Source organism: Zalophus californianus, chromosome 2 (assembly GCF_009762305.2).
Source record: "Zalophus californianus isolate mZalCal1 chromosome 2, mZalCal1.pri.v2, whole genome shotgun sequence".
NCBI lineage: Eukaryota > Metazoa > Chordata > Mammalia > Carnivora > Otariidae > Zalophus > Zalophus californianus.
The window spans coordinates 40658574-40671854 of record NC_045596.1 but is presented as its reverse complement, the minus strand read 5'-3'; the positions used below and the strand labels follow the sequence as shown (position 1 = coordinate 40671854).

General features: G+C 39.2%; 1 protein-coding gene across 1 annotated transcript in view; it reads right to left on the bottom strand.

The window, feature by feature from the left end:
• Positions 1 to 2154: 2154 nt before the first annotated feature.
• CWH43 (cell wall biogenesis 43 C-terminal homolog) overlaps positions 2155 to 13281 on the bottom strand; it is a 49872-nt gene continuing 38745 nt past the window's right edge. Inside the window, exons 14-16 of the mRNA XM_027598691.1 lie at positions 12883 to 12944; positions 5403 to 5558; positions 2155 to 2470 (exon numbers count right to left, since the gene is read on the bottom strand). Of these exons, the coding sequence (XP_027454492.1) occupies positions 2392 to 2470; positions 5403 to 5558; positions 12883 to 12944 (297 nt within the window). The 3' untranslated portion in view covers positions 2155 to 2391. The remainder of the gene's footprint in view (positions 2471 to 5402; positions 5559 to 12882; positions 12945 to 13281) is intronic.

The window sequence follows — 13281 nt, the reverse complement described above, 5'->3', positions numbered from 1 at the left end:
AACCATATGATAACTGTCTTTCTCTGATTGACTTATTTCACTCAGCATGATACCCTCCAGTTCCATCCATGTCGATGTATATGGTAAGTATTCACCCTTTCTGATGGCTGAGTAATATTCCATTGTATATATATACCACCTCTTTTTTTTTAAGATTTTATTTATTTATTTGACAGAGAGAGACACAGCGAGAGAGGGTACACAAGCAGGGGGAGTAGAAGAGGGAGAAGCAGGCTTCCGGCAGAGCAGGGAGCCCGATGCGGGGCTCAATCCTAGGACTTCTGGATCACGACCTGAGCCGAAGGCAGATGCTTAACAACTGAGCCACCCAGGCGCCCCTATATACCACCTCTTCTTTATCCATTCATCTGTCGATGGATATCTTGGCTCTTTCCGTAGTTTGGCTATTGTGGACATTGCTGCTATGAACAATGGGGTGCAGGTGCCCCTTCGGATCACTATATTTGTATCTTCAGGGTAAATACCCAATAGTGCAACTGCTGGGTCATTCTATTTTAACTTCTTGAGGCACTTCCATACTGTTTCCCAGAATGGCTGTACCAGCTTGCATTCCCGCCAACAGTGTAAGAAGGTTTCCCTTTCTCCGCATCCTTGCCAACATTTGTTGTTTCCTGTCTTGCTAATTTTAGCCATTCTGATTGGTGTGAGGTGGTGTCTCATTGTGGTTTTGATTTGTATTTCCCTGATGCCAAGCGATGTGGCGCATTTTTTCAGATGACATCCTACTTTATGTGGAAAACCCAAAAGACTCTACCCCAAAATTGCCAGAACTCATAGGAATTCAGCAATGTGGCAGGAAATGACAGAAATCAGTTGCATTTCTATACACTAACAATGAGACAGAAGAAGGAGAAATTAAGGAATCAATCCCATTTATAGTTGCACCAAAAACCACAAGATACCTAACCAAAGAGGTGCCTTCACCTTAAGAACACTTATGAAAGAAATTGAGGAAGACACAAAGAAATGGAAAAACATTCCATGCTCATGGATTGGAAGAACAAATATTGTTAACATGTCTATGCTACCCAGAGCAACCTAGACATTCAGTCAATCCCTATCAAAATACCATCAACATTTTTCACAGAGTTGGAACAAATAATCCTAAAATTTGTGTGGGACCAGAAAAGACCCCGAATAGCCAAAAGAATATTGAAAAAGAAAACCAAAGTTGGTGGCATCACAATTCCAGACTTCGAGCTCTATTACAAAGCTATAATCATCAAGATAGTATGGTACTGGCACAAAAACAGACCCATAGATCAATGGAACAGAATAGAGCACCCTGAAATGGACTCTCAAGTCTATGGTCAACTAATCTTCAACAAAGCAAGAAAGAATATCCAATGGAAAAGGACAGTTTCTTCAACAAATGGTGCTGGGAAAATTGGACAGCCACATGTAGAAAAATGAAACTGGACCATTTTCTTACACCATACACAAAAATAGACTCAAAATGGATGAAAGACCTCAATGTGAGACAGGAATGCATCAAAATCCTAGAGGAGAACACAGGCAGCAACCTCTTTGACCTCGGCCACAGCAATGTTTTGCTAGACACGTCTCCAGAGGCAAGGGAAACAAAGGCAAAAATGAACTATTGGGACTTCATCAAGATTAAAAGCTTCTGCACAGCAAAGGAAACAGTATGCTGCCTACAAGAGACTCACTTCAGACATAAAGACACATACAGACTGAAAGTGAAGGGATGGAAACACATTTACCATACAAATGGAAGCAAAAAAAAAAATATGGAGTAGCAATACTTATATTAAACAAAACAGACAAAATCAAAACAAAGACTGTAACAAGAGACAAAGAAGGCCATTTACATAATGATAAAGGGATCAATCCAACAACAGAGTATAACAGTTATAAATATCTATGCACCCAACATTGGAGTACCTAAATGCATAAAGCAAATACTAACAGGCATAAAGAGAGCAACTGATGGTAACACAGTAATAGTAGGGGACTTTAACACCTCACTTACATCAATGGATAGATCATCCACACAGAAAATCAATAAGGAAAGAGTGTCTTTGAATGATACCCTAGATCAGATGGACATAACAGATATAGAGAGAATATTCCATCCAAAACAACAGAATAAATTAGCAGTAAAACTTTCTTATATTACCCCACATTCTATATTTTATCAGAAATTTAAGAAAAACAATTTGGAGAAATGCTTTTACTTAGCAATATATTTTATAAATTGATAGAATTTCCCATTGCATAAATGCCATATTTTTTTAAAAATTGAGGTTCTTTGTGGGTAGTTCCCCATTTTCATTCATCTCTTCTTCTTCTTCTTCTACTTTTGTTTTCCTTAGACTTGCTCAGTCAATGAATCCTGTTTTAAATAGTTTATAAAAAGTATTTGGGTGTACTCATATGAAAATGATGATTATTCTCATAATGATGTCCTTCTTTGTAGGATCCAAATCTAAAAAAAATGTAATTGACATGTAAAGGCCATTCAGAAAAGTACATTCTTATATAAAATTTCAACCATAATCTATTATGGTTTTACTTATCTATTATAAAACCAGGAGAGATATGATCAATTTACAAAACAACAAATGCAGAAATAAAAAAGGATTCATGCATATGGGAAAGGCAGACTACAATTTTAACCTTCAAAGTCCTCTTTCCATGGTTATGAATCATTCCAAAAGCACGACTGTTTAAGAATTATTGGCTGATAACATTGGTGAAAAATAAGTCTGGATTTTCTCTCTAGTCTTCAGTTTGAATAATATCCATTTTATGGATGAAGGGATCCTGAAACCTGAAATGTTATTTATATCACATTAATGCATATGTAATCTACTTTGGCACAATTTCAACTTCTAAGTCTTCCACAGGTGCTACAGATGAACAACTTACCTTGCTGATGAATAATTAATTAATTTTACAGCTCTGGCTGGGATGATGAAATACAAAAGGCACTAGAAAGGAAGGTAAGACCTGAGTAAATGAAGCCACTGACTTCCTTTTCTTCATCAGCAATCACAAAATCCACATAGCCTCCATAATGCAGGACATAGGGGGTCTGGCTTTTTTTTGTCATCTCAAAACAATAAGGAATATTAAAATAGCACCTTTGATCTGCTATTCTATGACTAGAACTAAGTCCTAGGGAATTAATCAAGGATATGCCCAAAGATTTAATAAGGAGTCCCCAGAAGACTTCTTATAATAATGAAAGAATAAATGTGCAAAAACAACTAACTTGGTTAGCTATATTTGGTACATCCATATAATAGAATATTATACAATCATTTAAAAACATTTTCAGAAGAATTTATTGTGGAAGGAGGCTCATCATACACTATTTGGAGGGAAAAAATGAGATTAATAAATAGAATGAACATACACACACATACATATATGTTTCATACAATTATAAAGTTGAGATAATTGTGTGATATATAGATATATAGGCACATAAAAAGCAAAGACGTATCCAAAACTATTACCAGTGATAACTTTTGAATTGCTTATCTCCCCACTAGAACATAAGCTCCCTTACAACAAAGACTTGGTCTTATTCACCGTTTTGTCCTGAGTATCTAGCACAAGGCCTAGCATGGTGATGATACCATGGTACTCAATGAGAACTTGCTGAATTAAGGAATGGGATTTTTGATGAACTTAGTATTCTTTGACTATTTTTATTTGATAAATGTTTTTATATATATGTGGAATTTTTAAAATTAAGACAAGCTTTCTACTTATGCTTCTGCTATTTTCATAATTAAACTGAGTGGGAAAGCAGATCGAGCTCCCTTCACAGGTGGTTTGGATTAATCTGCAGTTGTGATTAGCTAAAAAATATTTTATTTGGACTTCTCCACACTCTTGATGTATGAGAATAAGGAAACAGGGGAACCTTTATCTTCCCAGATTTTCTAGCTTCCATGTAAGAAGTCACTTCTGTCAACAAAAGGAAGAAAACTTTGGATTTCACTTCTGTGACGATTATAAATATTACTGTTGCTATTGTATCTACTGCCTATTCAGCATTCACCATGCACATCCTTTTTTTTTTTTCCAAACAGCTTTATTGAAATGTGCCAAAAGTACATGGACAGCACAAATGTATGAACAGGAAAAAAAAATCACATGTATCATCATGCTATTCTAGGAGCTCTATGTTTCAGTCAAACCTCAAATTACCTTAGGAGGTGAGCACTACTGTTTTTCCCATTTTGCAGGTGAGAGACTTGAGGCTTAGAGAGATTAGCCAACTCGCCCACAGTTCCCCAGCTGTTTGCTGGCAATAGTGAGGATTGGAACCGGGTAGCTTGCCTCGGAGCCCATGTTCTTCACTAGCATATTACACACACAAGGGGTGACATCAAACACAGCAATGCAAGCAATCAAAGACTTGTTATAGCTCTTCTTACATTCATTCCCTACACTTTAGTACAGTTTTTTTCTTGTTGTAAGGAGAGACAAGGAAGAAAAAGAAAACATAAATTCCACTGTCCCTCACCCACATCCTCCACGCCCCGGGGAGCAAATAAAATGAAGTTTGAGAAGCTTCTCCAGCGATTAGCTTGTAAAAGTAGTAGAAATGTCAAATAATAATAACATATATGATATGTTCTGGGCTTCATTTTATGCAGACATTTCTTATCTAGCCGTGAGAGGAAAAAAAAAACATATTTCAAAGCACATAATTTGCTGCAGATTTCTCAGATAACCTCTATTTAGAACTAAACAAAATCCAATATATTTCACATGCTAGAATCTCTGCAGTGGAAATGAATTATCCTCTCTACGTAGCCTCAATCCTAATTGCACCTTAGAGTAACTGGGAATGATTTGTGAAAACCCAAAGCCCAGAGGTGGGACTCCGCAGGTGAGTCCAGTGTGCAGCCAGAGCTGAGACTCTCAGCAACCCAACCATGCTAACAGCCTTCCTTCCCACTTCTGAGCTCTGTCGTTCACTAGCCATGTAATCCCAGTGAAGTCATTTCATTTTCCTCAGCCTGAACTTCTTACCTATAAAATGAGGATAATGAGAGTACCAACCCCAGAATGATTAACTGAGATAATACCAAAAGCACCTAGGACAGGGTCTGGAACACAGAACACTCAAATATTAGCTGTCATTGCAGTGTTGATGGTGATGGTGATGAAGATGATGCCAATGTGATCTTTTTCACCTGACCCTGGGACCATAACATGTTACTCTATCCCAGAAAGCAGGAACCATAACTTCAATCCAGGCAGGATCTTATCATTTTTCCCATGAGTGTCCTTACCTGAACAAACCTCTAGAACCATATTTAATTTGGAACTCATCGCAGGATAACATATTTAGGTCTGTAAAGGGGATGTGGTGCCTCATGAAGGAACGCACTCACCTAGGATTGAAATGAATTTCCTTTGGAACTTCCCTCTGGTCTGTGACCACCTTCTGGTTGTCTCTATAATTAATGGGGTCATCAGGGATCCTAAATTTGGCCACCTGAATTTCAGAGTCACTCAGTTCAGCATGGGAGATTCTTGCATAACCCAGTCTATGGCAGAAATAGAAATAGTTTGTAAAGGTTTTATCACCGTACAGGAATCTGATGAGACCTAATAGATATCACCTGCATTATTAGGCCAATTTCCCATTTATAACTCTACTCTGTACATCACTAGAATTAGCTTGATTTATTACTCCAAATATTTATCAAAATATTGCTCTTATTATATAAATGAATAAGGAACATGCACACAGATTTAATCAACTAAACAAACACTAATGAATATTCTGGTCTCTACAAATCACCTATCACATAATTATGTTTTACATCAAGAACAGTTCTCCAAAATGACAGGAGGATATGCCTAAACTCTTTCTTACCTTTAAAAATTCAAATACCACACGCATATTTTCATCCACATTTACAAGTCTAAAATAAAAGATTTTGTATGTCTGAAAAAAAATTACACATCCTGTTTTTGCTTAGAGCTTTCAGTTCTACAGGAAATCAAAGCATTTTATAGATGTTATCCAAATAGTTACAGTGAGGGAACCATGTTACAGTTACAGGGGAACCATGGGCAACCAAGAATTCATTTTATTTTATTTATATTTTGCCTCTTCAAAAAAAAAAAACTATCCACTTCAGTCGTTCATTCACTTATTCAGTGAACAAATATATATATCAAGTCCCTACCACACGCAGGCATCGTTCTAGATAGGAGGGATAAACAGTGAACAAAACAAAACCCTTGCCCTCGTAGAGCTTTCATTCTAGTTGGGGAGAACGAATTAAATATGTATGTATGTATAAAATCTATCAGGTGGTGAAAAGTACCTAAGTACCCCGGAAGAATAAGAGTAGAGAGGACAGGAAATGCTAAGTGGCAGAGGTTGCTAGTTTATAGTAGATGCTCAGCATACCGCTCTGACAGAGTGACACTGGCACAAAAGATTGAACGAAGAAACAACCCAGACAGATGTTGGCAGAAGGGTGCTCTAGGGAAAGGGAGCAGCAAATGCAAACATCCCGAAGGAGAATATGCTTGACTTTTGAGGGCCAGTGACTGGAGTGGAGTGCATAAGGGCAAACACAGTAGGAGATGAGTTTGCACACATGTCGGGGATGGTGGATGATACAAAGCTTTCCGTGCAGACCCCTCTAAGGACTTCAGATCTTCTTCTGGCAGTGAGGTGGAAATCCAAGCGGTTCTGTGCAGAAATGCAATGGCGACTGTGTAGAGAACAGACTCCAGGGAAGGGAGACCAGTTAGGAGGCCACGGTAAGGATTTAGGTGACAGGCGGTGGGCGCTTGAGCCAGACAAGTAGTAGGAGAAACATTCAAAAACAAAACCTGTAACTACATACCAAATAGAGACAGAAACCCAGAGCTGGGGTACGTGGAGGCAGCAGGTCTGCCCACCATGAAGGGAAAGAGGAGAGCTGTGACAGCATCAGAATGGGGTGACAGGTGTCTGACAGGCTGAGCTATTTGTCTAAGCCCAGGTCCCAAATCTGTGCAGTTCCCTGTAAGTCACGGTCACTGTCTCTAATAAATCTAACTTCTGTTATTTATCAAATCTCTAAGATCAAAGTTCTAACTCATTTCATAGACACTGCCTTCAAGGTCCTTCTAAAAGTCCTTGAAGATAAGGAACCAGACAATCCAAATTGTCTACTAAAACAAGGAGTCTCTTATTGTCCAGTAAGGATTTATTAAGTGCTTAGGAAGTGCACGGCATTGAATTAGATGGCTGATATAAAGTTTATAGAATTGGTTTTATGGACAAAACTGAAAAACAATAATCCCTAACTTCATTAAATTTGTTTTTTTATTTTAAATTCCAGTTAGTTAACATACAGTGTAGTATTAGTTTCAGGTGTACAATATAATGATTCACCACTTGCATACATCACCCGGTGCTCCTCACAAGTGCCCTCCTGAATCCCCATCACCTACTTCACCCACCCTCCCACCCACCTGCCCTCTGCTAACCATCAGTTTCTTCTCTATAGTTAAGAGCCTATTTCTTGGTTTGCCTCCCTCTCTCTTTCCCCCCGCCTTTGCTCATTTGTTTTGTTTCTTAAATTCCACATATGAGTGAAATAATATGGTATTTGTCTTTCTCTGACTTATTTTGCTTAGCATTATAATCTCTAGCTCCATCCATGGCATTGCAAATGGCAAGATTTTATTCTTTTTATGGCTGAATAATATTCCACTGTGTATATATACCGTTTCCTCTTTATCCATTCATCTATTGATGGATACTTGGGCTACTTCCATAATTTGGCTATTGTAAATAATGCTGCTATAAACATAGGAGTGCATGTATCCCTCTGAATTAGTGTTTTTGTATTTTGGGGGCAGATACCCAGTAGTACAATTCCTAGATCATATGGTAATTCTATTTTTAACTTTTTGAGGAATCTCCATACTGTTTTCCACAGTGGCTGCACCAGTTTGCATTCCCACCAACAGTGTAAGAGGGTCCCTTTTTCCCCATATCCTCGCCAACACTTGTTCTTGTGTTTTTTATTTTGACCATTCTGCAGGTGTGAGGTGATCTCACTGTAGTTTTGATTTGCATTTCCCTGTTGATGACTGATCGTGAGCATCTTTTCATGTGTCTGTTGGGCTATCTAGATGTCTTCTTTGGAGAAATATCTGTTCATTTCTTCTGCCCATTTTTAATTGGATTATTCATTTTGGGGGTGCTGAGTTTTATGAATTTTGGATACCCTTTATCAGATATGTCATTTGCAAATATCTTCTGTATCTTCTCCCATTCTGTAAGTTGCCTTTTAGTTTTGTTGATTGTTTCCTTTGCTGTGCAGAAGCTTTTTATTTTGATGTAGTCCCAATAGTGTATTTTTGCTTTTGTTTCCCTTGCCTCAGGAGACATATCTAGAAAGAAGTTGCTATGGCCAATCTCAAAGCAGTTACTGCCTTTCTCTTCTAGGATTTTCTTGGTTTCCTGTCTCACATTTAGATCTTTCATCCATTTTGAATTTATTTTTGTGCTTGGTGAAAGGAAGTGGTCTAATTTCATTCTTTTGCATGTTGCTGTTCAGTTTTCCCAACATTATTTGTTGAAGAGACTGTCTTTTTCTATTGGATAGTCTTTCCTGCTTTGTCGAAGATTAGTTGACCATAGACTTGAGAGTCCATTTCTGGGCTCTCTATGCTGTTCCATTGATCAATGTGACTGTTTTTGTGCCAGTACCATACTATCTTGATTACTACAGCTTTATAATATAGCTTGAAGTCTGGAATTGTGATGCCTCCCACTTTTCTTTTCTTTTTTTTTTTAAGATTTTGTTTATTTACTTGACAGAGAGAGAGAGAGGTAACACAAGCAGGAGGAGTGGGAGAGAGAGAAGCAGGCTTCCCACTGAGCAGAGAGCCCGATGCGGGGCTCGATCCCAGGACCCTGGGATCATGACCTGAGCCAAAGGCAGACGCTTAACGACTGAGCCACCCAGGTGCCCCCCCCCACTTTGCTTTGCTTTTTCAAGATTGCTTTGACTCTTTGGGGTATTTTGTGGTTTCATATACATTTGGGGATTTTTTTGTTCTAGTTCTGCTACTTTCCCATCTGTTATAAACTAAATGTTTGTATCATCCCCCAAATTCATATGTCAAGCTATATCCCCAGTGTAGCCATATGTGGAGATGGGATCTCCAAGGAAGTAATTAAGTTGAATGAGGTCATAAGGGTGGGACGCTGATTCAATAAGACTAGTGTCCTTATAAGAAGAGACACCATACTGCAGCCACTCTGGAAAACAGTATAGAGGTTCCTCAAAAAGTTGAAAATAGAGCTACCCTATGACCCAGCAATTGCACTACTGGTTATTTACCCCAAAGATACAAATGTAGTGATCTGAAGGGACACCTGCACCCCAATATTTATAGCAGCAATATCCACAATAGCCAAACTATGAAAAGAGCCCAGATGTCCATCAACAGATGAATGGATAAAGAAGAGGTGGTTTGTATACACGATGGAATACTACTCAGCCATCAAAAAAAAGAAATCCTGCCATTTGCAACAACATGGATGGAACTAGAGGGTATTATGCTAAGTGAAATAAGTCTATCAGAGAAAGACAATTATCATATGATCTCACTCGTATGTGGAATTTAAGAAACAAAACAGAGGACCATAGGGGAAGAGAGGAAAAAAGTAAAACCAGATGAAATCAGAGAGGAAGACAAACCATAAGAGACTCGTAATCATAGGAAACAAACTGAGGGTTACTGAAAGGGAGGGGGTAGGGGGATGGGGTAACTGGGTGATGGACATTAAGGAGGGCATGTGATGTAATGAGCACTGGGTATTATTTAAGACTGATGAATCACTGACCTCTTCCTCTGAAACTAATAATACATTATATGTTAACTAATTGAATTTAAATAAAACATTTTATTTTATTTTATTTATTTATTTGACAGAGAGAGAGACAGCGAGAGAGGGAACACAAGCAGGGGGAGTGGGAGAGGGAGAAGCAGGCTTCCCGCCGAGCAGGGAGCCCGATGTAGGACTCGATCCCAGGACCCTGGGATCATGACCTGAGCCGAAGGCAGACGCTTAACGACTGAGCCACCCAGGCGCCCATAAATAAACATTTTTTTAAAAAAGAAGAGACACCATACAGCATATGTGCTTGCACACACTCTTTTTCTCTGTCTCCAGAACAGTGAGTAAATAAATTTCTGTTGTTTAAGCCACCCAGCCATATTTAGCATATATATATGTAAATATTTATATATTAAAAATCTGCCACCCCACTCTTCCAAGGAGAGGTAATAAGGGTCTTGGGCCACAAGTATACAGAGCCAAATGATTAGCTATTATGGGCACTGGTACTATAAATATCACTGTTCCTTGGCAACTAACAATATTGACAACTTCATTTTATACCTACTTCACTATATATCATAAACTGTTTTCTAGAAATTCTAATATCCTCATTAAAACAACCACTTTAATATGAATGAAAACAGAAACAGTGTTTTCAATCTGGTATCATATACTTTATAAAACTAACACTTTAGCTTCTCCCTCCCACCTCAACCCTTTGGAAACACCAAAATAATAAGCTATCTGTCCTGCAGCCACGTGGGCATGTTCTGGGCCTTTTGGAGTTTCTGAATTATTAATGTAACCAGAACTATCTTGGCATCTCAAAGGTCTCCTTGTCTCATCCCAGTAAGCATATGAACCCATGAACCTATGGATTTATTCAGGAACCAATAAGGGTCACCATTTATTAAGTCTTAGTAAGAGTCCACAGAACCTGATGTGATCTTCTGCCTTCCTTCCCTGTCCATATACTCCCCCTTACCTCTTCTACCACCCCCATCCCCTACACACACTGTAGCCCAACCAGCCTCACTTTTCTTCAGACACATCTGTGCAGATGTGCCTTCGGGCTTTTGCACTAAGCTAGTCCCTGGAAGGGTCTTCTCTCACCCACATGGACCACTCCTTCAAATCTTAGCTCCAGTGTCACCTTCTCAGTAAGACCCACCCAACCCGCTTATTTACAGTGGCACCCACCTCCATCTTCTGGATGCTCTTTAACCTGCTCAGTTGGTTTCCACCAGACTCACCACCTCCTAAACTATGACGCCATGGAATTATTATGGTCTTTCTTCCTTCTGCCAGGGTAAGGATCCGTCTCTGTTTTGTTTACTGCTTATACCCCTGGTGCCTGGCATACATTATACTCCACCAATACTTGTTGAATGACAAATAAGGTAAAGAAGAGTTGAACATCACCGTGTGCTTTCACTAGACTCTGACTCATAACTGAACAAGCCACATCTCCGATAGGAGAGAAGTTGATCCTGTGAGTCTCATCCCTAGAAGCCAACCATTTTCCCTCATAAATGGAGACCACAGATCTTAAAATATAAGGCTACTTAGGGGTGATAAGTTCACCATCAACCCCTAACTTCAGGTAGCCAATGCCAAGACACCTCTGGGTGATGAACTAGCCTGTGTGGAGAAGGGTCAGGCCAGAGAGGCCCATTCCTAGAAGCCCGCACAGAGTTCCAGCACTGTCCCAAGGAGGGTATTAGAGGCCTCAAGTCAAATATCCCCCAACAAATTGTGTACTCGGCAGGAGTATTGCCGTGAGTTTCAGGGACTATCTCCAGCATGTTCCCTCCACTGAAGGACCCTATAAGTGGAGGGACCTGTGAATCAATCCACTGTCTACATGATCTGTCCCCACTTACCTCTCTCATGTCACCTCGCTTCCATCTCAGTCTACTCCAGCCCTGCTGGCCCCTTCGCTCTTACCAACATATACTAAGCATGCGCCACTCAAACTTTTGTACTTGCTCTTTTCCTCGCAGGCAGTGCTCTTCCCGGGGTATACGCATGTGACCTCCCTCATTTCTTTCAGGCTGCTGCCGATCCTCTGGATCATAGCACAGTCACCCCCCCCGCCCCACCGCCCCACACTCCCCATCCCCATCCTTCCTACCTGGACTCCTCCATCTTTCCATCACATCACCACTTGTCATTCTCTGTCTTATGTGCTTATTTTCTATCTCCTCCCACTGGAATATAAGCTCTATGGTAGTCAAGGAATGTGTTTTTTTCCTGTTAGATCCCCACTGCTTAGAACAATGCCTGGCACATAATAGTTTTTTAATAATTACTTGTTGAATGAATGAATGAAAAAAATAAATCGGTCCTTTTTTTGGTATTAAACTGCTTTAGCTTTAAGGAAATAGGGCCTTCAAAACAGATTTACACAGTTACATATTTGAATTTTAAGATCCTTTAGATATATTATTTTGGAATGAATATATATATCCATATATCCATATATTCACACTATATAAATTCACACACTAATAAATGCATATATTACATGGATAGTCACTTTTTTATATCAGGGATTTTTAAAAATATAATTTACCTAGAGATCTCACCACAATATAGTAGCGATTCCAACAAGTGAGTTAACCTACCCAAAATTACATGATTAGAACTTGGCAAAGCTGGAATTCAGCCCAGGGCTTTCTTACTCCATGATCCGTGTTTCCACCATGCCCTACAGTCCGAACTGGTGCCATTCCTAACATGTATTGACAGTTATGTGCTTATCATGCTTAATAACTTACACAGTATCCTTTTTATATAATTAAGCTTAATTTACTCTACCATTTATTCTTTCTTAAATTAGGCCATGCCTTGAAAAAAAAATGTTCAACTGTGTAACTAGCCGAATCAATGTTTATAAAAAATAAAATTAATTGCTTCTATAAAGTTCTTCCTTCCAGGATAGACCCAAAAGATCACAGTAATAGTAGGTAATAAAACAGCAACAACCACAAACCTCTGCTCACCTGATCAGCCCTCGGTACATAATATATTCACACCATCTGTCTTGATCTGTGCTGTCAATATCCTAAATAAAGAACAGAGGAGAGAACGTTTAAAGCATAAAAAACAATGCTCTATTCTGAATTGCCAAGAAAATGTGTGAACGGCAGTAATAAATAGGCATTTTGTGCACGCTGTTTTCTCTGCCTCACTCCTAATGATCCGTTAAGGTCCAAATTATTTATTCATCCTACAGATATTTCTGGAGCACCTCCTAGGTGCCCATCTAGGCTCTGCACTGGATGCTGGGGGTGCAAAGGTGAAGGTGGGTGACAGAGAGGGGTAGGCAGGCAAATCAGCAGCACAGGGGCCGGCTCCCTGTGGCTTTCTAGGTCTTTCACGCCCAGCAGAATTTACCGCAC